Source organism: Sinohyriopsis cumingii, chromosome 4 (assembly GCF_028554795.1).
Source record: "Sinohyriopsis cumingii isolate HCF-2022 chromosome 4, ASM2855479v2, whole genome shotgun sequence".
NCBI classification, from domain to species: domain Eukaryota; kingdom Metazoa; phylum Mollusca; class Bivalvia; order Unionida; family Unionidae; genus Sinohyriopsis; species Sinohyriopsis cumingii.
Window position 1 is genome coordinate 68,184,714 of NC_142964.1, and position 27,647 is coordinate 68,212,360.

At 35.6% G+C, this 27,647-nt stretch overlaps 1 protein-coding gene across 1 annotated transcript in view; it reads left to right on the forward strand.

The window, feature by feature from the left end:
- The first annotated feature begins 1,040 nt into the window (after nt 1-1,040).
- The window catches only part of LOC149801390 (epithelial sodium channel subunit beta-2-like), a 59,647-nt gene continuing 33,040 nt past the window's right edge, over nt 1,041-27,647 (forward strand). Inside the window, exons 1-2 of the mRNA XM_089955462.1 lie at nt 1,041-2,193; nt 18,479-18,552. Coding sequence (XP_089811588.1) covers nt 1,358-2,193; nt 18,479-18,552 — 910 coding nt within the window. The 5' untranslated portion in view covers nt 1,041-1,357. The remainder of the gene's footprint in view (nt 2,194-18,478; nt 18,553-27,647) is intronic.

The window sequence follows — 27,647 nt, forward strand, 5'->3', positions numbered from 1 at the left end:
CACTTATAGCATACGAATTTTTAACGCTAATCTCTTGGTAGCAACTGGTTATGTAGCTTTGATAGACCTCCGTCACCACAATATAAACATTTTCAGCGAGTTCCGATTTTTTCACCAATGACTGTCTGTAGGAGTAATTGGATGTCGTAAATCCCAAAAATGTAGAAATTGCAACCGCCATATCCTAAAGAAATGGCCTCATGTATTCATTTTTAAGAGAGAAAAATAAGAGGAAAAAAATGAATTACCCGTCCACTCATTCAATACATAATAGCTAAGAGAGTTTTCCAGCACCTGAATCGTGTGATATACTTTTATAGTGAACGAAATTTAACATTCGAAAGCTGGAAGACTGTAAATAATAGACCTTCGCGAACCGCTCCAATGGCATCGTGATTAGAGCGTCCGTCTCGAATGCGGGAGGTTGCGAGTTCTAACCCCGGCCGAGTCATACCAAGAACTTATAAAAATGGTACTAACATCTGCCTAGTTAGGCGCTCAGCATTAAGAGGTTAGTGTTAGGACTGGTCGGTCTTGTGTCAGGATAATGTGACTGGGTGGGACATCATGCTCATGTCCTTTCCTCAACTCAGAAGCTGACATCCAGGTTTCATCATACTGATAAATATAGGTTTGATCATGAGCACTCAAAAATTTTAAATTACTGAATTTTTTAATATCATGGTGTTTGCACAGGTTTACTATGGGAACTGAATTAGTACCGTGAGTCCAAGATGTCTACGGCATGATGCCCCAGTGGTAAACAGCACAATAAACTGCCACACTGCAGACACCGTAGCGAAATGACTGAAAAAATTGTTAAAGCTGCGATTAACATCCAGAACTCGCGCGCGCGCACACAAACACACACACACACCTTTGCATACAATTTATACTAGAGTCGGGAACAAAAGTATGTGGATAGATACGACTTGCACACAATGACAAAGTATGTACACCATAAATAGGTGGAGTCGCCAAAAGACTTATCTTACATGCTCGTGTAACTGGAAACACTTTTGTTCTGCTTTATCGAAGAGTCTTTTGTCTTTCCTTGCTCTTTTATGGAATGCAAAAATATGTATGTTTACTCGTGCATTATAAAAGCCGCTTGCATTAGCACCGTGTATTCATTTGACAAACGGTTTATCTGGACTCCATAATATCTTGCGCCGTAAACAGACTGTCTCTACACCACTTGATTTACCTAATAGCAGAACAAAGTCCTGTATATGATACCATTGGGAAAAGAGTTTGCTTATTTGTTTGGTTATTTCTGGTACATTTTGGCTGAAAGGGGGTTGTTTAAAACTGCATTTGTTCCTTACTAAATATTAAGTGGAAAAATACTGTTAAAATGGAGGAGGACACGGGTTCTTGGAAGGAAAGATGTGAACGATATTTTACATCAATGACAGATTTAGATAGCAAAGAAAATTCCCCGGACACTTCTGGAAGTAGTGGAAATCAAAAACATGAGAACGATGAAGATAAACAGTGGAAAAATCTCGCGGAGCTTCCAGGAAAACAGGGGAACCTAAAACATTTCAATGAAGTCAAGCGCTGGTTTTCTGTGTTGGATATCCATGGAGCCAGATATGGCGGTAAAACTCCGAACACTGTCGAATTTCTAATGTGGTGTATCATAGCTGTGGCAGCGATTGGAGCTCTGTCCTTTACTATCTACATTCAGGTCTCGGACTCTTTTAGTTCCCCGAGACGTTTCCAGACGTCCGAAATAACCGAAATCAGGCCTTTTGAAGTAGTCCCCAATATCACAATTTGTAACGTAAATATTCTGAAAAAATCAAGGTTAATGAATACCCGATTTAGTGGACTGTTGTCCCTGAACCCCAATCATTTTAATCAATCACAGGTTTCTATAATATCTAAAACGGATTCCGTTGAGAGAATTCTCCAATCCAAGTCTTCGGTGTGGACCTTTCTATCCGAAAAAGCAGGAGCTGGATTATCGGACATACTGTTGAGAGTGGGTGAGGATTATTTAGTTGGTACAGAAGTTACGTCCTTAATGAACTTCCAGTGGGCTTATAATGTTGGCCTACGAGGAGATCTTACAACAGTGATGAGAGAGTTCGTCAAGCCTTCTGTTGCGGAACTTTCCGATTTCGGACACAGGAGGGAAGAAACTCTGTTAAAATGCTGGATTGGCGGAAGACGATGTCGGGATAGGTATGTATTTTTTGCAATTAGATGAGGCTAGGTTTGTCTGTCTGCGAATGTCTCAAGTACACACACGCTCACACACATACATACATACATACATACATACATACATACATACATACATACATACATACATACATACATACACACATACATACATACATACATGCATACATACATACATGCATACATACATACATGCATACATACACACACTTACGTATGTACGTACGTACGTACATACATACATGCATACATGCATGCATGCATACATACACACACACACACACACACACACACACACACACACACACACACGTGCATACATACATGCATACATACATACATACATACATACATACATACATATACGTATTTTTCTTTTTTTGTCATGACTCTCATTCAGGCAGTCAGGAACCATTGTGTGGACTTCCTTGCTTATTCAAAGAAGTGCTTTATTCGGTGTTTATCCATGTAGGTCCTTTCATTTTCATTAATGATTCAATCATTCTACAATCCAATGTATGTTTTAGGACAAAATATTTATCGCAAATACCGTGATGCACGATAAGATAGTAATAAACCAAAGGTTTTACCTACAGGAAACAAGGCTCTAGTATGCAGTCATGGACTATTATTATTTGTTTTACTTTCGAGATTAAAGATATCGTTGTTGCAATATATTTTCTTTTCTTTTTTACGTTAATCTGAGACTCGTGATTATTTTTCAAGCAGGAAAATCTATGGTTGGCTCGGCAAGACTAATCCAACCAGGCCATATTAAAGGGGTGGGGGTATGGTCCGGGATTCAACCCCTGAAGAGCATTTCTATTCTCCAGTTATTTTTAGATCCCTTAAAAATAATCTTGTTTTGTACTTACTTGTCTTTTAATTCTTTATGTAGTAAATCATATGGGCTTGCATTGGTATTCTATTCATTTTCAAAATTCAATATAACCAAGGTCTAGGAGCCTCAAACTCTCGATGTGGCCTGGTCATCTCTCAGCCTCTGAAGGGGTATAAGTTAAACTAAACATTGTCTGAATGATTCAACTTTATACTAGAATTCTTTCCAAAGGTCTAAAACTTCACAGAGATTTTAGGTACGGAAATTCTGCCAGTTTAACAGATATATTAGACAGACACAATAAACAAACAGAAAACAGACAAAATGCCTTCTTGTAAACCTTTGCATGTCTTTTTCTCTTCAGTTATAAATGGGTTTCTTTCTTTTTTGAAAAGAAAATTATATGAACAAAATATTTAATTGATGCTTCAAATTTTGATTCTGACATAGAATAAGAGGAAAAATACATAATAATTTGTTTTAAAGATTGCACAGTATATATCAAACAACAATCCATCGGAAGGTGTACGTATCCAGATAATGACAGCGATCAGACAGAAAGACAGCTGTACTTAATACACTACTTAGAATACATGTCACCAGGATTCGTACAACCTAGTCACGAGACAATGTAGTACACTTGATTCATAGCTTGACTCTATGTACCGAAAAGGAATTTGAATCGGAACTTAAAGGACTTTTACTTAGCCAAAACAAAGCATAAAAGTCCTATTAGCGGACTTGTTTGACGCTTTCAATGACAGAATCATATTGCAGTAAAAATATTTTTGGAATGTTACCCAAAATATATGATTAGGTTCGTTATTCCAGAAAATATCATTTATTCTTAATTGTACACATCATTTACCCTCATATTCATTTTTCGAGGGATGGGGTTGGGGTGCTGAGTGGTCTAAGGTGCTTGCTTTTATTGATCACTCACATCTCACTTTTGTCCGCGAGGGATCGAGTTTCTGCTCGGCCAACGTGGGTATTTGAGAAATTTGCCAGTAACTTCTTTTGGGTCGGTATTTCCAGTTTGGGTCTTTCCTGGTTCTTTCTCCATTAAATGTACAGGCCGCCATGTATAGCATATCATGTATTAAAAAACTGTGTTACACACAGACACGCACGCACGCACGCACACACACACAGACACACACACAGACACACACACACACACATACATACATACATACATACATGTATATTCATCTTTGCATATAGATCTTATATAATTTTTGTGCGCCAACAGATATTCGCCCCCCCCCCAAAAAAAAACATACAGGGAAATCACATGCATACACACATAATAGAGAACCTTACCTTTTTAAATGATAAGCAATAGACACAATTAACTTGAAATAAACAAACAGGAAAAAATTGATAGTTGTAACTGGTCTTAAGATTTTGCGACTGATATAGGAATAATTTGAAATTAACATCACTGTTTCATATATAAAACCTTGTTTTTATTTTAATCTGGCATTTGTCCTAATAAATAATGGATTTAAATTTCCATGTGTAATAGTTTACCAATGTTCATTTTGACATTGTCGTGTTTGATTTAAAAATCGATTGTAAAATAATGACAACCGTCGCATTGTGATACACAAGGGATTAGTATTGTATTAAATGCACGTAAGCTAAGTATGTTTAGCCATCAATACTAATTAAGATGTTTGTACTGGTGTAATTATGTTCATATCATATTATAAATATTACGCTCAGGTTTGAAAATAAATCCCCCATTTTTAGGCTTGCTATCAGACCCATGGGCTTTTATCTGTCACTGACGTATTCATTGCAAATGTGATTCTCACCCGTGAATGTGGATAATTAGTCCAAAGTTGTGTTTGGGAAAGTTTGCATCATAGAATAAAAAGCGTTTTGTTTTAATAATAATATTGCCGTAAGGACGACAGCAAATCTACTGAATTTTATCCAGCGATACGACATAGTAACAATCATCGGGACAGTAGCTTCCCTTGCTTGCACAGATTAGGAAATAATACTTGTACAGATCGAGATACGGGTATCTGATTACAGTGGGAGGTAATCAATATTTTTGGAGTTAAATGAAAACAATCATTTTCAATATTCAGCAAAAGTGCACGGGCACGTCTACATCTAGCTTGAAAATTTATGGACGACTAAAAGTCCACCCTCTCACTGCATTAATAAAGTCTCCTACGTAGCTTTCTGTTTCCACGTCTTTCTTCGTTCTAATCTCATTTATGGGAGAGTCGTCCTGTCTGACAATAACGCGTACGTCCTTGTTTGTCCGTATTTCTGCTTCAAGTATATTGTCGTATTAAACCAAACAGTAAAATCTATGCATCTAATGGACTCATTGTAAACTTATTGATTTATTAATGCACGAATTGGCACCGACATTTACTATATTTTGTCCGAAATACATGGCTGATGAACTTGTTAGTTAGCTCCTCTTTCAAATTCATTTGCCTTGTCTTTCATGTGAAATCATGCGTTCTGTGTCCTGTATAGAAGCCTTTGCGTTATTATTGATCACCGCATATATGTAATAGTTTTGCGTTTAAATATACATGAGGGACAGTAAGAAAAATCGTTTGTATGAAATGCCCGGGTAGTTTCAGTTCGATATTGAAGTTAATCTGTTGTTTTGTCGTCGAGAGAAATCTCTCAGAATAATCAACGACCACTGAGTGAATAAATCGTAGACCAATTCAATACATTCAGTTGTTTTTGTTAATCTTTTAAACGGAATGTGTATTTTGGTATTAGGCGTATTATTAGCAGTCTAATTACACCATAGTTCCATCATGCTTTTTGTACAATTCTCTCTCTCTCTCTCTCTCTCTCTCTCTCTCTCAGGGCCGACAAGGAGAGGCAACCTGGGATATATACACGGGGTCCAGGCCCGTAGGGAGGCCCGGGCTGAACAACACTTTTTAATTTTATAAAAAAACTTTTGTTTGAACAAGAACTAGGTGCGCCCGTGTTGTTTCTTACCCCAGGGCCCGTGATCGCTCTCTGCTGCCCGTCTCTCTCTCTCTCTCTCTCTCTCTCTCTCTCTCTCATACACACACACGCACACACACACAGATATACATAAACAACTTCTCATTAGATATCATGATTTCATACTCTAGTGCATGTCAGATGATATAAAGTCAAGCTTAGGTATACATACATACATACATACATACATACATACATACATACATACATACGGTTTCAAAAGGGGGCTATTTCTTAAAATTCAAATCGTCAACACTTCTCCCACATTGGCTTAAGGAATGTATTGAAACTTTGTAGTTTAGATGTATGGATGGTTTAGAAGCGCGATAAAGAGTTTACATTTTTCTCTGACCCTCTATTGTGGGAATTTTCTTGAATAAAAATGCCTACAAAAGGTGAATTTTGAGAATGTAGCATGCTACTGCACACCCTCCTAAACTTTTGTAGGAATTTTATTATCCTTGCACATCAGGAAGGTTCGAAGTTATTGTCGTTTCCCGCCGTATGCCAGTCTGTCCGTATGGTCATCTATCTGTCCATCAGTCTTCATCTGTGAAAATGTCTTTCATCAGTTCTCCCACACCGTTTGGAGCATTTTTGGAAACTTGTAGGTGTGTTGTTCGTTCATCTGTACAAACATTTGACTTATTCCATTGACATTTCTTTAAAAATTGTCAAAAGGGGCATTTTGGGATTTCAGATCGTTATAGCTCTGTGTTTCATACTGTCGGTTAGAATTAATAGAAGAAGATTTTTCTTTGTTTCCTCTATACCATTTTTGAGAACATTCCTTGCGGAATTGTCGAAAAAGGTGAAGCTGGAGAATTCTTGTCAAACAACGTATGCCTGTCAGACAGTTAATGCATCTGAAGCACCACTTTATATAATTGTTAGTACAAAAATGTACTGAATCCCCCACAGATATATATATATATATATATATATATATATATATATATATATATATATATATATATATATATATATATATATATATATATATATATATATATATATATATATATATATATATATATATATAATATGATATAATATAGTAGGTCATCGTTCTAATTTCCATTAAAATATGGTGGGCAGGCTAAAGAATATAATTTGCTTCACGACTAAATAATGTATATTGAAAGACGTATTGCTGGATATATAAAAAAACGATACTTTAAAAGATACTAGAACAAACTGAAAGACGGTGCGTAAAGTATGGCCTATCACCATGTAAAACTTCATAGTCGGAAACGTTATGCTCGTGTGACAAATTTGATAATGTTTGTTGTTATGATTTTGAAAATTAAATTATTCAATAAAGCTTTAATTATTCGTTGTCAACTGTAAAAGTTTATTTAGCTTATGAAGCGTGTTAGTGCTGAATAAAGGGACCTGAAAACCTGAAATTCATAAAATGCAATAAATATTTGATGGGTGTCTATTCATCTTGGAAAAATTGTAACAGGTTATTCAGCTAGAACCACAAATGCGTAAAGCAAGCGTGTGACTACTTCTCCATCCAACCAAGACTCCAAAGAATATACAGTCAGAAAGTGAATACAAATTTAAAACTGAAAGAACTGTTCTGGACCATAATTCGCCTTATGCATTAAATAACGATCCTCCTTTTTCACACCATAAAGAAAACGTTGTAAACAGAGCAAGATATATATCTTAAAAACATTACCTTCTGTGGATGGTGGATGCAAAATATTTGCACCGATCTGAATGCCACTTATACCAGGATGCTTTCCTTCAAATATATGAGGGCGCATAGGCATCATAATTTGTACGACTCTGAATATCCTTTAAAATAGGATGCTCTCTGTTAAATCGGGATTAATTTTGTTGAGCGAATTTTAAGAAGTCGTTCAAAACATTTCTTAATCTTTGTAATGACTCGTATTTCATAGCGGATGAGCATCATTCTATCAAATTTAGTCAATTTTTTTTACCGATTTTGAAAGGATGCCGTTTAACTGTTTTCCTTTTTTTTTGTATAGGCGGCCATATTTGATGCTTGATCAACATCACTTGTATAGATTTAAAGTCGAAACCACTCCGGTGGCCTAATGGTTATAGCGTCTGCCTCACATGGGGGAGGTCGCGGGTTCGAACCTCGGCCGAGTCATACCAAAGACATAAAAATTATACTAACATCTGCCTCACTCAGCATTAAGAGCTTAGTGCTAAGACTGGTCGGCCTGGTGTCAGGATAATGTGACTAGGTGGGGCATCATGTTACATCTCTGCGGCATGATGCCCTAGAATAAACATCACTATAAACTGCCACACTGTAGACATGGTAGATATATGGCTGAAAAATTGTTAAAGTTACGTTGAAAATCATTATCATAAACACACGCTTTTAAATCACTTTTTGATGTATACTCTCTGTCAAATTATTTAACCTTTTCTTGAGCTGTTATTCTACTTTTTGCAACAATGGACATGTTTAATAGCGGATTGGCCTTATTTGCACAAATCTAACTGGCATTTGTGTTAGAATGATTTCTGTCAAGTTTGGTTAAATTCGTTTGAGCGGCTTTTGAAGCAAAAAATATATTTGCAAATTTGATCTTGTTTTAGTTATGGTGGCCATATATTATCGCATTAGCATAATTTATATAAATTTTTAAGCTCTTAATTCTAGAATGCCTTCTGACAAATTTGATCATATCCTGTTAATTTTTTTAGCAGATTTTTTTAATTAAAAGTTTTATTAACGATGGTCATATTTAATGACGGATCGGCATCATTTGAAGAACTTTTAAACATCTTGATGCCTGAATCTTTTTTAACTGTATTAAAACTGGTCCAGTGGTTTTCGAAATGTATTTACAGCAACGGTTGACTGATGATGCACGACATAAAGTAGTGTCATATCATAGGCTCGCTTGCCCTTACGGTCAGGTGAGCACGACAACAACAAAACAAAAAAAAAGTTGATCGAATAGGTTTTGTTTAGACTTGTTGTTTTGCAAATACACGCATAGTCACGCAGGCATTGTATATCTTTTATGCATATTCGATGATAAGTGCTCCACCCATTCATGTACTAGATACCTTTCACAGTTGAAATCCTAAGTTTTGTGTGTATTTAGAGAAGTCTCTTTTTAATAATTGATTATGCCTGTTTGTATCTAGTGATTATTACAGTAATATATTCCTTTAAATTATGATTTCAGTTTTCTGAGAGAAAAAATAACGTGAGTAAATTATTGGAATATAATATTTTCAAACTTTGTACCGAAAAAGAGACGGAATGTTCCGTTCGCCCTGATCTTCTGTCAATGCTCTTTGTACCATTTATAATATCAAGTGAAAGTCTCAGACTCCATGCTTGAGTCTGATATTGAATATCCACTATCAGCCAACCGCTTCCAAATGTAACGTCATTCGTGATTGTCCGAGACAAAATCTCGAGCTTAAGAGTTTTGTGATCGTCAGACTTGTGCTTTTGGTGCTCAAGGTGGGGTAAGCATTGGGTACATGTAAGCTAATAAGGTACGGCCTGAAGAAAGAAAAAAAATCGGTGATATTATATCTTCATTCATTTTTAAGAATAGGTAATAATGTATTGAGAGATACGTGCTATGTAAATTCTTGAAGATAAGAATGCTAATAACATCGATTCATCTCAGATCTTAACAGGTAAAATGTTCTTTAGATCTTATACTTAATAAATATTACTAATTTCTTTGGATTTTCTTTAGTTTGAAGCCGTACTTTGTTTAATCTAAAGTGATTGTCAGGTTTTTCATTCATATTGTAAATATAGGCATAACAAAAGAGCACACACAGAAAATACGAACTGATAAACAGTTTGAGAATTATATTTCTTCAAACATATTGCGATCTCGTTATCAGTTGACGATCACCCAAATAAATTTGTTCGAAATGAATGGTAAAAATTGTAACCCGGTATTATATCTTATTTGTCGAACACAGTTCTTATAAAGTGAAAAAAACCCACCTGCTTATTAAAGGCAAATGGGGCATTATCATCGTGCCATTGTTTGGAACCTTAACATATGTGTAGCCCTACAAAACAACACGTTCTGATAACCGGACTGGGATCACGAACGAAAACCAGGTACAATTTCTCTGTATTATTTTGGTTATTCAGACCAAAGCACAGCGTCTTAAACCATTTTTTTATACCCTGAGCAAATATATATATTTTATTGGAATATAAAATTGTATTATCACTTTACTATTTTTGTCAGTATAGACCATGAAATTACAGACTGATACTAGAGACTTAGTTGCAACATAAAGTTGCATTATCACTTTACTTTTCTTATAATTATTGACCATGAAATTATAGACTGGTCGCTGACTTATTTGTGTATTGTCTTTAGTAGAAATCGTACGCCTCAGTTGGAGTCAAGAGGCAGCGCCTCGACAGAGACTCAGGACTCAAAACCAGCATTAATGGGATATTGGTATGGGCTTCGTCTTCGTTTTCACCTTATTTTGCCGATGTGATATGTATATATCTATGTATATCACATGCTATTAAATAACAAATAAAAATGATCTTTTTTTTAAAATATGAAAACGTCTCAACCCATTCTCTCCCTCAACACTCAAATATAAAATGGTCAGTGTCCAGTCTGAAATGGATAATTTGTATAAAATTTAGCTTGGAGTCTAATGCCGTATCTTGTGTCGGGCAATATTTGTAAGAATGCGGGGTATATCACATCATCAGTTGAAATGGTACGAACTATAAATGACTAGAACAGAACACATGAAATAAACATTCATACAACGAGTGTTCAAACGCAAAACCGGAAAAACTTCGTGCGCCACATGGTGAATAGATAGCGATTGACTGTCTGTGCGTTAACAGTTTGATTGGATCAGACAGTGATTGTTAGCACCATTTTGACTTTGGTTTTATCAATGACATTAATACAAAACCGTTATGAAACAACAAAATGAACTAGCAGAGGTATCATTGACGGGAATGGTTATGGAGATTCTCTTTATCATATTTTAGCGGCAAAGAATAACTGCATACTGGTCGGACGAGGGTAGGACATTGTTATCGTAAATGAGTATCGTTGAATTATCCAAAGCCAGTATTGATAATTATAAAGATATCATACAGACTTAAAGGGAGATATGATAAGCATAAACCTCAATAGGTAAAGCAGCATTTGAAATAAGTCACTCATTTTGGCACACGTCTGACAACAGGAAGGTAACTCTGTGCCAAATATTGGCTGAAAAGTTTTTGTCAGTGTCCAAAGGTTTCGAGATAAGAATCTTGCAAACTTCAACTCACGCGATGAAAGCCAATCATTCAGAAACGTTGTCGTTCTTAGAAACAAAGTTTGAAAGTGCAAAAATAACTATTATTAAGGAAATTTTGTCACTTTGATAGCTTTCTTTTACACTTATCCGTCGTGTATTATTGTGCACAAAACATGTATGCTTTATGATTTGTATAAACGTAATGCATATTCGATCCTGCATCGATATGCATGTATATGCAAATCTCTCTCTCTCTCTCTCTCTCTCAAAATACAAATAAACCAACATGCCCAATTAACAAACAAATGCATTGTCCATTCAAAGAATAATTTTATTAGCTCATTTTTCTTTTAGTTTAAGGTCGTACTTTTAAAAGTCTCCTTTATAATCTTTTTGCAGTAATACTATAGGCCAACACATTGCATATAAGCCAGTACAAAAAGCCAATTAAATCTTTTTAACCAAATGACAGTTAATTTACTGCCTGTCATAAAATGTGTACTATCATCAGTTTCATTCTACTTCGTCCTAGAATAGATTTATTCAAAAATCAAAAAGGCTAATGATTAATCTTCTTTCTAATAACTTACACTTGAACTTTAAGATCTTTCTTTTATTGCAGCAAGTTAAAAACCTACAAAATATGCAATGACCCCCTGACTTTTTAATCCAAAATAACGCATTTGTCTCAGCAAGTTAACTGATTTCTTTGTTGTGAAAGAATTACTTGGGTGATAATGTGTTCTCCAAATATCTTGTGGCGAATAATGGCAGATTTTTTTTATAATTCTTAAATTCTGTCACGAAAGGATTATTCACTTTTGCAGTCTTCGCAATCATGCGTCCAGAAGTCACACCGGTAATCCTAATGGATGTGCCGTATTCCAGTCAAGGGAATTATTTTCTCCGTTTTTCATTAAAGTTAGATCCACAGTTATAATTTTGTGTTCTGTTTCGTTCACTTTCTTCGCTAATGATTCTTAGTCCACGCCGTTTTTTATCTGGTGATCACTTTCTAGTGCAATAAGCACTGACGTTTGACCGCTCCGGTGGCCTAGTGGTTAGAGCGTCCACCTCATATGCGGGAGGTCTTGGGTTCGATCCCTGGCCGAGTCATACCAAAGACTTACAAAAATGGTACTAACAGCTACCTCACTTTGCGCTCAGCATTAAGAGGTTAGTGTTAGGACTGGTCGGCCTGGTGTCAGGATAATGTGACTGGGTGGAACATCATGTTACCTGATCTGCGACATGATGCCCCAGTGCTAGACATCACTATAAACTGCCACACTGCAGACATTGTAGCGATATGACTGAAAAGTTATTAAAGCTACGTTAAAAATCCAAATCACACACAGCATTGACGTTACAAATCTGGACGACATCGTGACGAACTCGATGGAAATCGCGTGAGACGTTGCGAGATTAGGGGAAGCTACTCCGTCATAACATGTCCAATGGAACACAATTAATTTTGCTATATGTTCTCTACATTCGTTTCTCAATACTGACCTTTCCACCGTGTGACAATCAATACAAATCATATGTTAATCTAAAATGCCTTCAAAGATGACTTCACGGTGAAGTTCTTGTCAAAGGTTGACCTGCATTTTTTTGAGAGGCTGGATTGTCAACAGAGCAGCATGTAAACAAAACACAGGTTTCACTTCCGGATCATCACCAAAGCCTTATTACTCACTGTGCACTGTCGCCGAAATACACACGGAACACCACACCCTGAGCTCAATATTCTCAAGAATAAACAATTACCTTTAAACCCATACCATAAATGCATAAATATAACTCTTCTATAACCACCAAAACGAGAGAGGAAAAAATGTTCTTAAAAAAAGACTAGAACTACTTTCGTGGGTACTGAACTGGAAGTACTAATTGTGACCTGATTCCTGTCTATGCTAGTCTGGTTCCCTGTTTCTTATGCTCCCTGCGTTGCACTCCGCTATACGAATAAATAATATGCTCGAAGTATACACGATGCCATCCCTCATCCAAAGCATTGGATACTAAATAAATCCTGATCGATTTATGCGAATCCTTTGCGTCAGAAAAACGCACGGCAACAAAACGTGTGCGTCAATTTTCTCCATCGTTCGTGAGTCCCTGACGCACAAATGTGCGTAAAGGGAAAAACTGTGTGTGTGTGTGTGTGTGTGTGTGTGAAAAACTGTGTGTGTGTGTGTGTGTGTGTGTGTGTGTGTGTGTGTTTGAGTACAAACCTTAAACGAGAGAAAGAGAGAGAGAGAAAATTTGCATATGCATGCATATCGACACATCGACGCAGGATCGTATATGCGTTATATTTATGTTGAGTGAGGTAGAGAGACATACACACAGACACAGAGTGAAGTATTGCTACTACATTAGACTTCTGCATACATTCATCATAATCATCTCGTTCTCTCTCTCTCTCTCTCTCTCTCTCTCTCTCTCTCTCTCTCTCATTTAAGTTTTACCCATGTTACCCTATGAATCTGGCCCAATGGCATCGATGAGCTTTAAGATAAATATCAATAAATAAAACACTCATTTCAACAGACTTGGTTGTATTGGTTGGTTTATTCCCAACCCGACTGAGTTTTCTTTTGTTTAAATCGAGCACCTTGATATTTTAAACATATGTTAGAGAAAGATGTTTCTTTACCTTTAGATATTTAGTTAGTCAGCAAAAATGGGACTGAATCAAACCCACTGTGGTTAAAATTAACTTCTAGTCAGCCGAATATATTGTCAGGTTTGTGCTTATGGCTGTACATGACATAAAACCATTGGATTTTAAATACAACAAAAGTTCACCTTTAGGACTTTACAGGATCAGATCTCAAAATTGCTTTTCCCCGGTGAGCCCCTCCAAGCGCAATTTAAAAGAAAAGAACTTTAGAAACTAGTGGTAATTTCAAAAGTCGGCGGTGCTGACTACGCTATTGAGGTTATATTCGGCACAAAATAAACAGACTAGAAGTTAATTTAACCCTACTTTGTTTGAAGGCTAAGTACGTATGTTAAAATTGTTAATATAGTGCACAAGTAACAATAAATATTTTTCGAAATAATGTAGGATCGTCACGTCAGGAACGAGAATAACAATTTTGTTAAGTATGATGAAGGTATATAATACGCTTCCTAATGGATACCTACTCTTCAATTCTTCAATTCTAGAAAGCGGTTTCAGTCTATTTATGTTTATGCTGCCATGCAGTGGGTGTCGCGACTGTGAGGCGGACAATGGCTGGCCAGCAGGTGTCGTGATTGTAGGTAACACAAAGGCTGGCCAGTAGGTGTCGCGACTGTAATGTATGACAATGGCTCGGTTCTTTATATTGACATGCGCCAATATTGATGGCTATGCCTTTCACTGTATTTCTGTTTAATTAAAATCATGTAACCAGGTTAAATAAGCATGCATGAAATAGGGCTTTACCTTTTCAGTATACACAGTTAAAACTAAATCGCGTATTCAGTATAAACGACTGGTTTATATTGATTGTCTTGCATGAGTATAAACGACTTATCTATTATGAAGGTCTTGTATGGGTATACACCACTTGTCTATTGTGAAGGTCCTGCATGGTTATAAACGGCTTGTCTATTATGAAGATTTTGCATGGGTATAAACAACTTGTCTATTATTAGGTCTTGCATAAATATAAGTAACTTGTCTTGCATACGTATGACCGACTTGTCTATGATGAAGATTTTGTATGGGTGTACATAACTTTCATATTCGGAAGGTCTTGCATGGGTATAAACGTCTTGTCTATTATGAAGGTGTTGCAACTGTATAAATGACTTATCTATTCTGAAGATTTTAGATATGTATAAATAACTTGTATATTCTAAAGGTCTGGCATGGGTATAAATTTCTTGTCTATTCTAAAGGTCTGGCATGGGTATAAATGACTTGTCTATTCTGAAGATCTTGCATATGTATCAGTAACGTGTCTATTCTGAGGGTCTTCAATGGGTATAAACTACTTCTGTATTCGGATGGTTTTGCATGGGTATAAATGACTTGTCTATTATGAAGGTCTTGCATGGGTATAAATGACTTGTCTATTCTAAAGATCTTGCATGGATATAAACAACTTTTTTTTAGTATGAAGACCTTACAAGGGTATAAATGAGTTGTCAATTCCGAAGGTCTTACATGGGTAGATAATTTTTTAATTTAAATACAGTCCCTAATTTATTAGCTCTAACAATATGGTCACTCATCGGTATTGTTTATAAATATCAAGCTGTACCTTAGATTTAGCAATGCCATACAACTTGACGATTTTTGCCCTAGGGTTTCATCAATCATATTTTTTGTACAAGTCTCATTGATGTTACATAATCATCCCGACATCGTGGTTTTCCACTTTATATAACAAACTAATATTTGTTGTGACAAAACGTGGGAAAAAACCTTTGCTTCATATGATCTTACCTAAAGACCTAAATTTCATTTTTCTATCACACTGACCTCAGAGTCTCCCTGTTCCCATCATCCCCTTATCAATACCTATTTAGAAGCAGGTCTTCGTGGTTTAGTTGGATCCTCTACTGAGGGTATAATGCACACAGAGTTTAGAACACTTCCGGTTTGTATCGTCACATGAACACTTGATGAATAAATTTTTAATTAAAAGTAAACGAGGCTTGATACAACGAGTGGTATATCATTAATACAGCGTACATACTATGCATATATTTTATTTATATCACATACAAATACATATATTTGCCCTTTGAACGGATTTAAGATTTACTAAAGGCAGCTATGTATTGACCGAGTGAATGAACTCCACACATTCCCGAGTGTGACCGCTCCAAAATGTAGTTATATGCCTTTTGTGGCTATTCACAATCATCTTTGCATATTGATAAGTTGTTGTTTTCTTTTTCCGTTTCTACTTTTCTTCTCATTGATTAAATCAACATAATAGACACTTATGGTTTAAACATGAAAGGTGGTTTTTATGATGAAAGTAGAGTACTACAAACATTTGGTTAGCTAGCCATTCAAATGAACGCTTAGCCATTCACGTACCGGCGAATGGAAATTAATGTAGAACATACACTAAGCGAAATGATGAACCAGCAAGACGTAATTAAACAATTTTAATATATTTACAGTTGATCTAATTCATTATTTTGCTTTATCGACAGTAGTACCGACCATAAACTCTCTCTCTCTCTCTCTCTGGTCGGTTTGACTTTCACCCCTCATCTCTATATCTCTCTCTGTCATCCTTTTGTCGGTTTGACTTAACTTTTTCCATCATTCTTAAGTCCAGAGACATCGTGGGATGACACAAACGAAAATCCTCTACGCTCGTCATTTCATAGATTTTAGCCCATATCTTGCTACGATGGTCCAGAGGGGGTGGGTAGAGACCTTTGGACATATTACATCATCATAAACACGTAACCGAGATATTTACTGTATAATGCCTACATGGTTTGATAAATTCCAAGGAAAGTGCACACATATGGTTACGATGAACCATATATTTCAAGGTTTTAATCCAGCTCAAATTCCTTTTCTCTCCCACTCCACATTTCTGCGAAGTTTGTCCGTTATGCATGAGAGGGGAGGGGAACAGAAAGCACAAAGAATTCCGATGAAAATATGTATCATATTAAATGCATTTAGAAAAAGAGGATTATTAATAATTTGTATCGTTATTATCATACGTCACTGAAGATTAATGTGTGCAAATTCATCATTGATCTAGAATCAACTGCACATGGTCGCGAGAATCTTTATATATGCGTATCACAATTTGAGATACCTATAGTATATATATATATATATATATATATATATATATATATATATATATATATATATATATATATATATATATATATATATATATATATATATATATATACGGGGCCCCAATTGGCCGAGTGGTCTAAAACGCTCTCCGTTACGGATCACTGCCATCTCACCTCTGTCTGCGGGGGTTCGAGTCTCGGATTCGGCCAATGTGGGTGTGTGTGATAGCTTGCCAGTAGTGTCTCGTGGGTCGGTGGTTCTTTCAGGGGTTTTCCCGGGTTCTTCCTCCACCATTAATACTGGCCGCCATGTATAGCCTATCGTGTGCTGGAAAATGGCGTTAAATCCTACAACAACAACACCAACAACATATATATATATATATATATATATATATATATATATATATATATATATATATATATATATATATATATATATATATATATATATATATATATATATATATATATATCTTTAGTGACATGCGTGTATTATACCGATGCAGAATAATTAGTAATCATAAGGAAATTAATGCTAATAACTTTCTTTACATGCACTGAATTGTAATAAATCTATATTCCTTCAAAAAAATGCATAGTATAATTGCACATGTATATGAGTTATATTTTGTAGGTTTGAAAACAAAGAACAGGTAATGGTCGTGTCTGGAATTGGCAGAATGATTATGTTACTTATTGCTCGCATAAAGAATCATTCGTCGCGACGGCCTAGTTTACTCAAGGCAATTTTTTCATGTAACTTCGAACCTTTCTTTTTCTTTTCGGTAATAAAATAATAATATTCTTTCTTCATCTTTATATTCTCTTTTCATTTTTTTCATGATTTACTTCTGTTTTTTATATTTGATCTTTATGGGTAACTGTATTTCTGAAATTTGTTTGCAGTTGGTTACTTTTTTCTTTACACCTTTATTGCAAAAACTAAAACGCAAGCAATATAAATACAAATTTGTAATACGACCATAACAGCAAACGTAGTGTTACCATGGTGACGATAAAATTGATCCGTTGCGATCAGAGCATGAAATGTTCATGTTTTAATAGCCTTAAATATTAGTGCTTAGTTGGCAAGAAGATGACAGGCTTCAGTGTGATGATATCAAACCTTTATTGCAAAATAATGTATGCTTCATCCATTTGTTAATATTAATCCAATTTATATAGATGTTAACTCTAATTAGACTTTCGATTTCCAAGAGTATGGTTGATTTTTGTTTTGTTGTTTTATGGAGATCCCCTCCAAATACAGTTGTTTCTTTTTCAATCTCGCCGTGGACATCAAAGTAAACTTGTTATATAATGTTACGATAGCAACCTCTCTTCTAACATACCCATGACTTTGATAAAAATGTTTGTTTTCTTCAGTGAAATTTCGGACTTGCAAGACCCAATTTTGGGAAATTGTATCACCATACGACCATCCAAAGACTCCGTCTCCGGTGAGTAGAAGTTTGATGTGAGGATTATATGTTACATGATCTAACTTTTGATAATGCAAGTTTTATGTTATCTGCTTAATTTGCTGTTGCTTTGGGTATAACTTGCTTTGTTGCAGTTTCGTGTAGAATACTAGCATCATATCTTTCCATTTAGAGTCTTCTGAAAAGCAATTAAAATATATCTATCTGTCTATCTATCTATCTATCTATCTATCTATCTATCCATCCATCCATCCATCCATCCATCTCATCTCATCTCATTTCATCTCTCTCATCGCATCTCATCTTATCTATCTACCTGTATGATCTTTTGTTATCTCATCCCATCCCGTTTCATTACATCTCATGTCGAGCTATATCGTCTCATCTTATCTCGATCTATATCATATCATCTCATCTATCTACCTATCTAATCTCATGATATATTGATCCCATAACATCCTATCTCATTTCATCTTATCAATCAATCAATCGTCAATCAGTCAATCAATCGTCAATCAATCAATCAATCAAACAATCGGTCAATTAATCAATCAACCAGTCAGTCAGTCAATCTATCTATCTATCTACCTATCTATATATCTACCTATCTATCGATCGATCAATCATTCGATCGAGAGATTAAGTTGAGCGGCTAAAAAAAATCTTTATGCAAACTTTCAACTTTCAATAAGATATTGTATTCCTCAATAAATCTTGATCAGTCAAGTAGACTGAATTACAACGACAGAAACAGATTTTATTAGAAGACTAAGTCTGAGTGTCTTTGTGGAGACCTACACATATACAGTAACTCCATTCTACCATATAGTCTATCTGCCTATAATGGAACTTTTAGAAGGCTCCGATTGTGTTACTTCCTCTCCAGATTTCAATAAGCACTATTCCTCGTCTCTTCATTTTGTTTCTGCATCCTGCCTTATTAATCATCATTCCCAGGTAATCATTTAAAATTGTGTTGATGATAAAGTAATATATAACGATTCTTCCTTTGGTTTTAAGGTTTGAGATAATAATGTACACAATTGTAAATCTAAGTATTAGATATATTTTTGCTACGTCTGGCATTATCGATATCATTGGTCTACGTGAAACATTCTTACACGATAATGTTGATGATTCCTTAATGACCGTTGGAGGTTACAGTTTAATGAGAAAAGACGCTGGAAAAGCTGCTTATATATACTGTAACTTGAATTATTATATACTCATTTTTTTCCCCCATTAACTCTACATAGTCAGAATCGTGCAGTATTACCCGATACTGAACCCGCGCGCCAATACACATATAGCATTCACGTGCATAAAGGAATTACTTTCTATTGTAAACAAACAATAAACGCAGACGCCAGCACTTTTGATTTCTAAACAAATCATGTACACTCGCGTAAGAGGCGCTTTACGTTGTGGTTGTTTAAATTTGTTTCTGAATGAACTAAAACAGATATTTCGTGGACTGCCACATACCGGCTGCTTTGGCACATTCCGCGTTGATACAATGTTTCGGATTTAGGCTAGCTACAGTATACAACAGACGCAAGAAAATGTCCTTACAAATAACATACAAGTGACAAGTCATATACTGTCTTCTTTAGCTGGTGATAAGAAAGGCAACAAAAAAATATACTTAGTTTTACGTCCTGAATTTCCTCAAAATGTACTTTCTTAGCTCTGCAAATCCGAATTACATGAGCCGTGTCATAGGTTCTCAATCTTGATTACATTTCGAAATTGTACTGTAATTTCGATGACAGGTCGAATTACGTCCTCCTTACTGCATTCAAAATAAAATAAGCATTAAATTCCATAGCGTCTTTTTGATAATTGCAATTGAAAGACTTCATATTTTCCCTACATTATGATTTCAGATATTCAGTGACAGAAACAGAAACACATTTGCAGATGTCAACACGCTTCTCCCTAGCTTATTCAGTCCCATGTATTTCATGTGGAATTGTCACATACAAATCCAGTCCATAATCACGAAATTTCGTAGAATTCATTCCAGATCAAATGGAAAAGTTGTTGCAATGCACATTCATTCACAATATGACTCCAAATTTCAATTTTAACTAGACACGTCATTTTCTTTCGAAAGTTATGTCAAGCGCGCGACTAAGTTAAAATTTATCTGGGCGGAGTTATGTGCGCAGTAATAATGTTGGTGTTGTGTAATGATGAATATGCGCTTGTGTATTTAGTTTGGAATACGGCATACATTCATTTACGTTGTTTCTTGTAGTGTATTTTGTTTATATAATTAAGCCTTAGGTAGAATAAAAAAATGAGCATATAATAAAAAGGTTACTGCATTTGTATCGGAAAATATGAACTCGTTTTGTCGGATGGATATACTTCACTTCCAAGGTCGTGCAGTATTCCATCCAAAAAACTCACAGTCCATATATCCGAAACCGTTAGACCCCGGTTTAGCGTTAAGCACCATATCTGGTCTGCGTGTTCCGAAATTAACTCATTAAACCATGCAAACATAATTCACAAAGGTGTTTTATACAGGTCTTTCGATTATTTTTTTTTTATAACGATTTGTTTCTTTAGCAAATATCCTCGGCGTTATTTCATTGGGATTTAGTCAGTGAGATAAAAGTTTCTTCTGCCAGGTTTATTCTTACGGAATGAATAACCTCTACCAAAATCAAACACGATTAAGCAACACGCACAGTCGGAATGGTACGTTGTTGATATCAAAATACCTATTAAGACTGACAGAACCATACAACATGGTGAAGCGGGATAACTTGTCTTATAAAGGAATATGAAAGGAAATGTTGCTTTAATTAATTTGAGGTATATAAAAAACGATATAAAGCTCACCTGTCTTATAAAGGAATATGAAATGAAATGTTGCTTTAATTAATTTGAGGTATATAAAAAAGGACATAAAGCTCACCCGGAAGCATTTCAAACATGAATGCATCGAATTATTTCACTATTTCTAAAGAAATTATTTTCAATGATGATACTGTACATAATGAATACAACGTTACAAATATGATGAAAGGATTTTTAGTATCTATTAACAATCACCTGAAAGGACACGATTTCCACTCCACGTGACTTTTCCTCCTCGTCTGATTTTGTAGCTTAAATGGTACTTTTAAATAATGAATGTGTTATACCTTGATCTTTTGTTCATGAAGTTTGTAACATTTTTTTCACTTTTAAAATGACCAAAGGTACCGGACCAGTTTGATTTAGTGCCAAAATATTAAATCTTTCCACAGATATTGTAGCTTCCTGTCACTTATCTCTGTAGTTGTCATTTTAAAACTAGTGTATTCATCGATGTCTTAAAGGATGTCAAATGCTTTTCTTATTCGTAAAGGCTGATCCAAGAATTAGCCATCAAATTATAAACATTGACCTATTTTTTATCATGTCCGTCTTTTAGAAATTAATCGAGAAACACATTTCTACCCACCTATTCGCTATCTCGGTAAATATAATCTTGCACATCGATCTAAGTCGAGATTCGGAAAAAGTGACTCTTGTCAAGGCTCTCTGATTAAACCAATAGACAAATGACTATACGATATTAACGCAATTAAAATCATTCATGTTGTCCTGATATTTTCTTTTTAAACGACCCTGATATTGGTAATCACGATATTCGTTTGAAAAATGTGTCATTCTTTAAATATGCAACAATTATACATGCTTTGGTCAAGTCTTACCTTATCAGAGAGGACTCTAATTGTCAGTATCGGAAACGGCTCGTCATTATTAGAACTAGTAACATTTGTTGGACGCCCGCAATGTTTAAATGAAGGACCTGTTCTTTCGTATTTTAAAAAAAAATTATAAAAAAAAATCTCTGTAAACCAAATATGATTGTGTCTTAAATACTATAATTCCTAAATATTCGCTGATGACAAGTATCTACGCTTCGGGCAGCGTTACAACCGTTGTCAAGTCTCATCATCATGACCGAAATTGAAAGCTGTTTAAAAGTGGTGTACATAAAATAAAATGCATATAACTCGAATAAAAGCTACTTTTTTGACAATTTACTCCACTCAGAAACTGCCCAATAATTGTGTACTTAAACTCATGCTCAGTGACTTTCAATAAGTCTGTATATACCCTAATAAATTGTTGGCCATCTGCATTGAAACACGGGGATTAATAACTTTTTTTATACTAAGTAAATGGATTGTACTTAAGAAACTTCTCTCAAATTAAGTTTTTGATAAAATCCTTTAGCTGTATTACAATAGCTATATTTACAAAATTTTAGAGTATGGGTGCAGCATTTCTGGCAACTGTAGTACCCTTCAAACTGATACGATTGGTAAAGTGCAAAAACGAGCTGACCGAATACTTCTAAATTATTCTAAAAACTGATAGGTTCACACCATGTTTTCAATAGCATTTAAACTGGTTACCATTTTGGGAACGTGTTGTTTTGCAAGAATTTTGCATGAGGTACAAAACGGATAATGGCCTTGTACCTGATTATCTATCTTGTATCACCAAACCGCTAATATATGCTCGTGACCTTTGTTCTTTTTACTCCTAAATTATGGAATGTTAATCCTACTGAAATCATAAACGAGGCTTCAAGTGTATTTATAATGACTAACCTTTGTCTCGCGTCTAATGATATCCGGATTAATATTTCCGATTGCATTGTTTACACATAATTTCCTCTTCTAGTATTGTTCTAATTAATGATATCCTCTTTTATTTTACATCTCATTCTTGTTTTCTTAAAGTAGGATTATGAGTTTTACCGATGTATGTACGGATGTAATTTGTACACCAAATGCTAAATAACGCATCCTTTTAAAATAAAGACATAATGATTATAATTATTATTATTATTATTATTAGTAGTAGTAGTAGTAGTGGTAGTAGTATACACTCGTCCCTGTTTAAAAGGACCGCTCAGCAGACCCTTTAATGCAGTTGTTGTGCACAAGTCTACTTTATATCAAGTTTTTTTTTAGTGATAGATAAATGAGATCAAGTTTAACTTGGCCCTGATACAGAGGTGGTATTCAGATGTGCAGGAGGTTTTTGCAGCAATTTTCGCTATATTTCGCATAGACTCTTGGGGGAGGTTGATTCATTTTTGGCCTTCAAACTTAACGACCTCAGAGTTAGATATCACTGCAGCAATAAATAACTCGAGCTCGTAGGTGACGCGATATATCGCACTAAAAACATCCACTCATACGGCAGTTAAGCGTCAAGATCGCTTTTGAACTGACATGATAGTCGAGTCAATATACAACCTTTGTGCAGATGTACGGCTGTCTTTCACATAGTTCGCTTTTTTTAATGAGGAAGGTTTGGTGATAAGATGATAAGATCACACACGTATAAGATTGCACACGTATTCGATAGCTAAATGGTGACTTCCACTTGTCTTTGTATTTATATTTATTTATCGCTATTATTGATATGTATCTGAAAATTGCAAAATGGTCAACTTTTGTTAATGTTTCTGTCAATTTTAACAAGAAAGTCATCAGATTGGAGTTCAAATGTGAGCAGCAGGCAAGGCCGGATTAAGGTGGTAGGAAGCCATGGTGCAATTAAAAAAGCGACTGCCTCACCCCAACAGAAACCATTTCACTGCTTTGCGCGGTCCCCTAACTGGACGGGGAGTTGGAGCAACTTCTCCATGAGCTGTTTCAATGCAACCTTGGCAATAGCCATATATTATGTCAGCGTGATGCATAAAGACCCAGATATGAGAGAGAGAGAGAGAGAGAGAGAGAGAGAGAGAGAGAGACATTCTAATAACGACTGGTTCAGTAGCCCAAGTTTGGGAATCTGAAGCTTAGATCTGAGGCAGGAGTACATACAAACGAAGGGAGTGCTATGATAATCAAATTTCTTCCTCCATTCTTTTGACAAAGTTTCATAAAGAAGAAATTTGCCTAGGAAAAAATTAATTGGTGAGGAAACGGGAGTTTGAATTTACATGTGATAGATAGATAGATAGATAGATAGATAGATAGATAGATAGATAGATTTAATAATTCTGAGATGGAAATGACTGCCCCAATCATTTTATTTTCTTCATTACAGTGTTGCTGTTATATTTATTTCTGTTATTCCAACGCACTATCTCTGTTCCAAATAAAAAAGATACAGATATCAGATTGAAATATGCAAATACTTTCATACTGGTTGATATTGCACTCTACCGTGTTCATATCCACTTTGAAGTTCACGCGTGTTTAATTGTCTCAGATGCTATGCTCCGCACTAATTATCCGGGTCACCTTGACAATTGTAAATTGTAAATCATTTTGGTCCCCTGCTGGCTACATTACGTCAGAGCAGTACCCTCAGATTAAAATTCAAAAGGATCTCTATTTGTGGCAAGAAGCACATTAAACCAAAGTGGCTATTAATTGAAGTGCAATATCTCATTCGCAACATAACAACGGCCATCATTGCAGTATCCCAGGAGGAACGGCAGGGACATAATTTATCGTCTCTACGTAGGAGACATGAAACTTAAAAAGTCCGTAAAACGTTTAGCAAACTCACAGCAGTTACACCATTCGACTGCTTAAAACAGTGCTGTCCAACCTTTTTGACACCATGGGTCACTGAAAAACGTTTTTCTTGAAGCCGAGGGCCGCAGCAGAAAACTGAAAAGCAACGACTATATAGTTGCTCGAGTTCTGGCGGGCCTTTTGAAATCAGCCCGCGGGATGGACAACACTGACTTAAAATATGCTTCATTTCATTGTTTTATTGGAATAGAGCTTTTACAGCAGTAATGGCAAAACATTGACAGCACAAAGTATTATCTCTGAACTCTCCAACCTCGCGTTTTTATTTCACGCACATTGCGAGAAAATTCGTGTAGCCATTATTTCCATTTGTCGCGGTTAAACAGAAGGAAGATGCAGCGCGTGTCTTGTCTTACGCCAACTAATTTTAATTACCCCTAACTGTTATAACTGTTATCGGTATGAATCGTCTGAATTGGTTGCTTCTTTTTCTCAACAATTATCGTTTCCTAATTATCTTGAACAACAAATAATTTGTACATTATCGAAATTCAGTGTACACTCTGAATTCATAAGAAATACAAACACAATATGAACCCCTTCCTTATTAGATGTGTATTACCTAATGAAGTCATGCATCACGCTACGTATGCTGTACCACTCAGCCGGTCGGGGATATATTAAAAAAACAAGCCTGAATTGTGCTGATCTGCCTTTCAGATACATACATACATACATGCGCACGCACGCACGCACACACACACACACACACACATACATACATACATACATACATACATACATACATACATACACACATACATACAATCGATTAGTTCTATTTTGTGCAAAGTGTACAATAGCATAATTTCCTTGGAAACGTATCCTAACTACTTCAAAACTGTAAATCTTATACCTATCTTCAAAGGTGGGAAAAAGACAGGCTAGATATGAATAACTATAGAGATATCTAATTCGTTCCCGTTTTTTAAAAAATATTTGAAAAAATATTGTTGAAGAAGCTAATTCTTTTTAGTGATAGGATCAATTTCTCTCACCCATCACAACAGGGAGTTCGAAGCTAATGCAATGGCATCACTGCAGCCTTTATTATAAAAGAGGGAATAGCCCATTATTTAGAAGGTCACTCAAAAGTTTATGCTGCATTCCTGGACAATGCGAAGGCCTTTAATACGGTATGGCATGATGGCTTCTTCTTATAAGTTATTCTATCTCGGAGTTAAAAGAAAACTGTGGAGATTGATTAGAAATTCTTTTCGTTAGTGCCCTTGTTCTGCTCAACGGCCATCATTCGAAACCATACTCAGTCAATCAAGGGGTAGGACAAGGAAGAACGCTATCAGCATGGCTATTCTTAGTCATGATAAATGACCTAATATCCCTGCTGGAGTCAACAAAATCTGGAATGCAAGTTGGTACCTTAAGTATCCACTGTGTTTTACTAGCGGATGACACGACTTGCTATCTTCATCATTTGATGGTATGTGTGTTTTACTTCACAACCTCCATGACTATGCATCGAAGTGGAGACTCCGGTACAATGCTGATAAAAGCAATATTGTCATATTTTCGAAGAAAAAAATCATAAAAAATATATGTTAATGCTCGGAGATAAAATGATTCCTTTAGTTTCTTCAACAACCTATGCTGGGGTTACATTCTCCACAGATCATTCTAATACTGCTGCAGTGAAAAATCCTTGTGATAAAGGAAGATCAGTATTTTATTCCCTTGTTGGAACTGGCATTGGAAAGGATGGGATGAATCCAATTAATAGTGCTAAAATATGGTCAAAAATAGTACTAACTGCTATTACATATGGAAGTGAATTATGGTCCAACTTGAGCCAGTCACAGGAATATGATCTAGAAGTATGTCAAAGAAAAGCTGCAAGAAGAATTATAGGTCTTGATCAGCGCTCTTCTACAGGAACAACAATTAGCAGTCTTGGACTGTGGTCAGTTGAGGGATATGTAGATAAAATCAAATTAGGTTTCTTCAATAAAATCTGCTGAGTTAATGGTTCACTAGCATGGAAAATTATGTTCAACAGAAGAATTCTTGACTTTCTGATACACGAGAGCGAGAGCGTTGGTTTTGTTTAAAGATATATATCGTGTTCGTTTGAAATACCAGCTGGAGGAGGAATATTGAAACGGCAGTTCACTGCTACGAAGAATCATTGTGGAGATCTAAACTTGAAATGTGACCTGGAATTTTATATTATGCAAGTGTCCATACTAATCTTCAACCATTTGCTGTCTGGAAACTTGGTAAATGTTTTCCTAATAAAACTTGGACTTTCGCTAACATTGCCTATTTAACTATGTGTTCAATTTCAACATAACGTAACTGTAAACTCTGCAAGAGAATGACTACAGACAGAGCCAAGCATATGCTACTACACTGCCAAGCCCTAAACGACGAACGTAATACTATGTTTGAAAAATAATAGATGCAATGGACATTCTAGACTCGCACTGGTTTTATGTCAGGACAATGACTCATTACTTTATATCCTTTTGGGCCACAGAGTGGACATCTTTGATTCTATGGATGATCAATCATGGCAGGCAT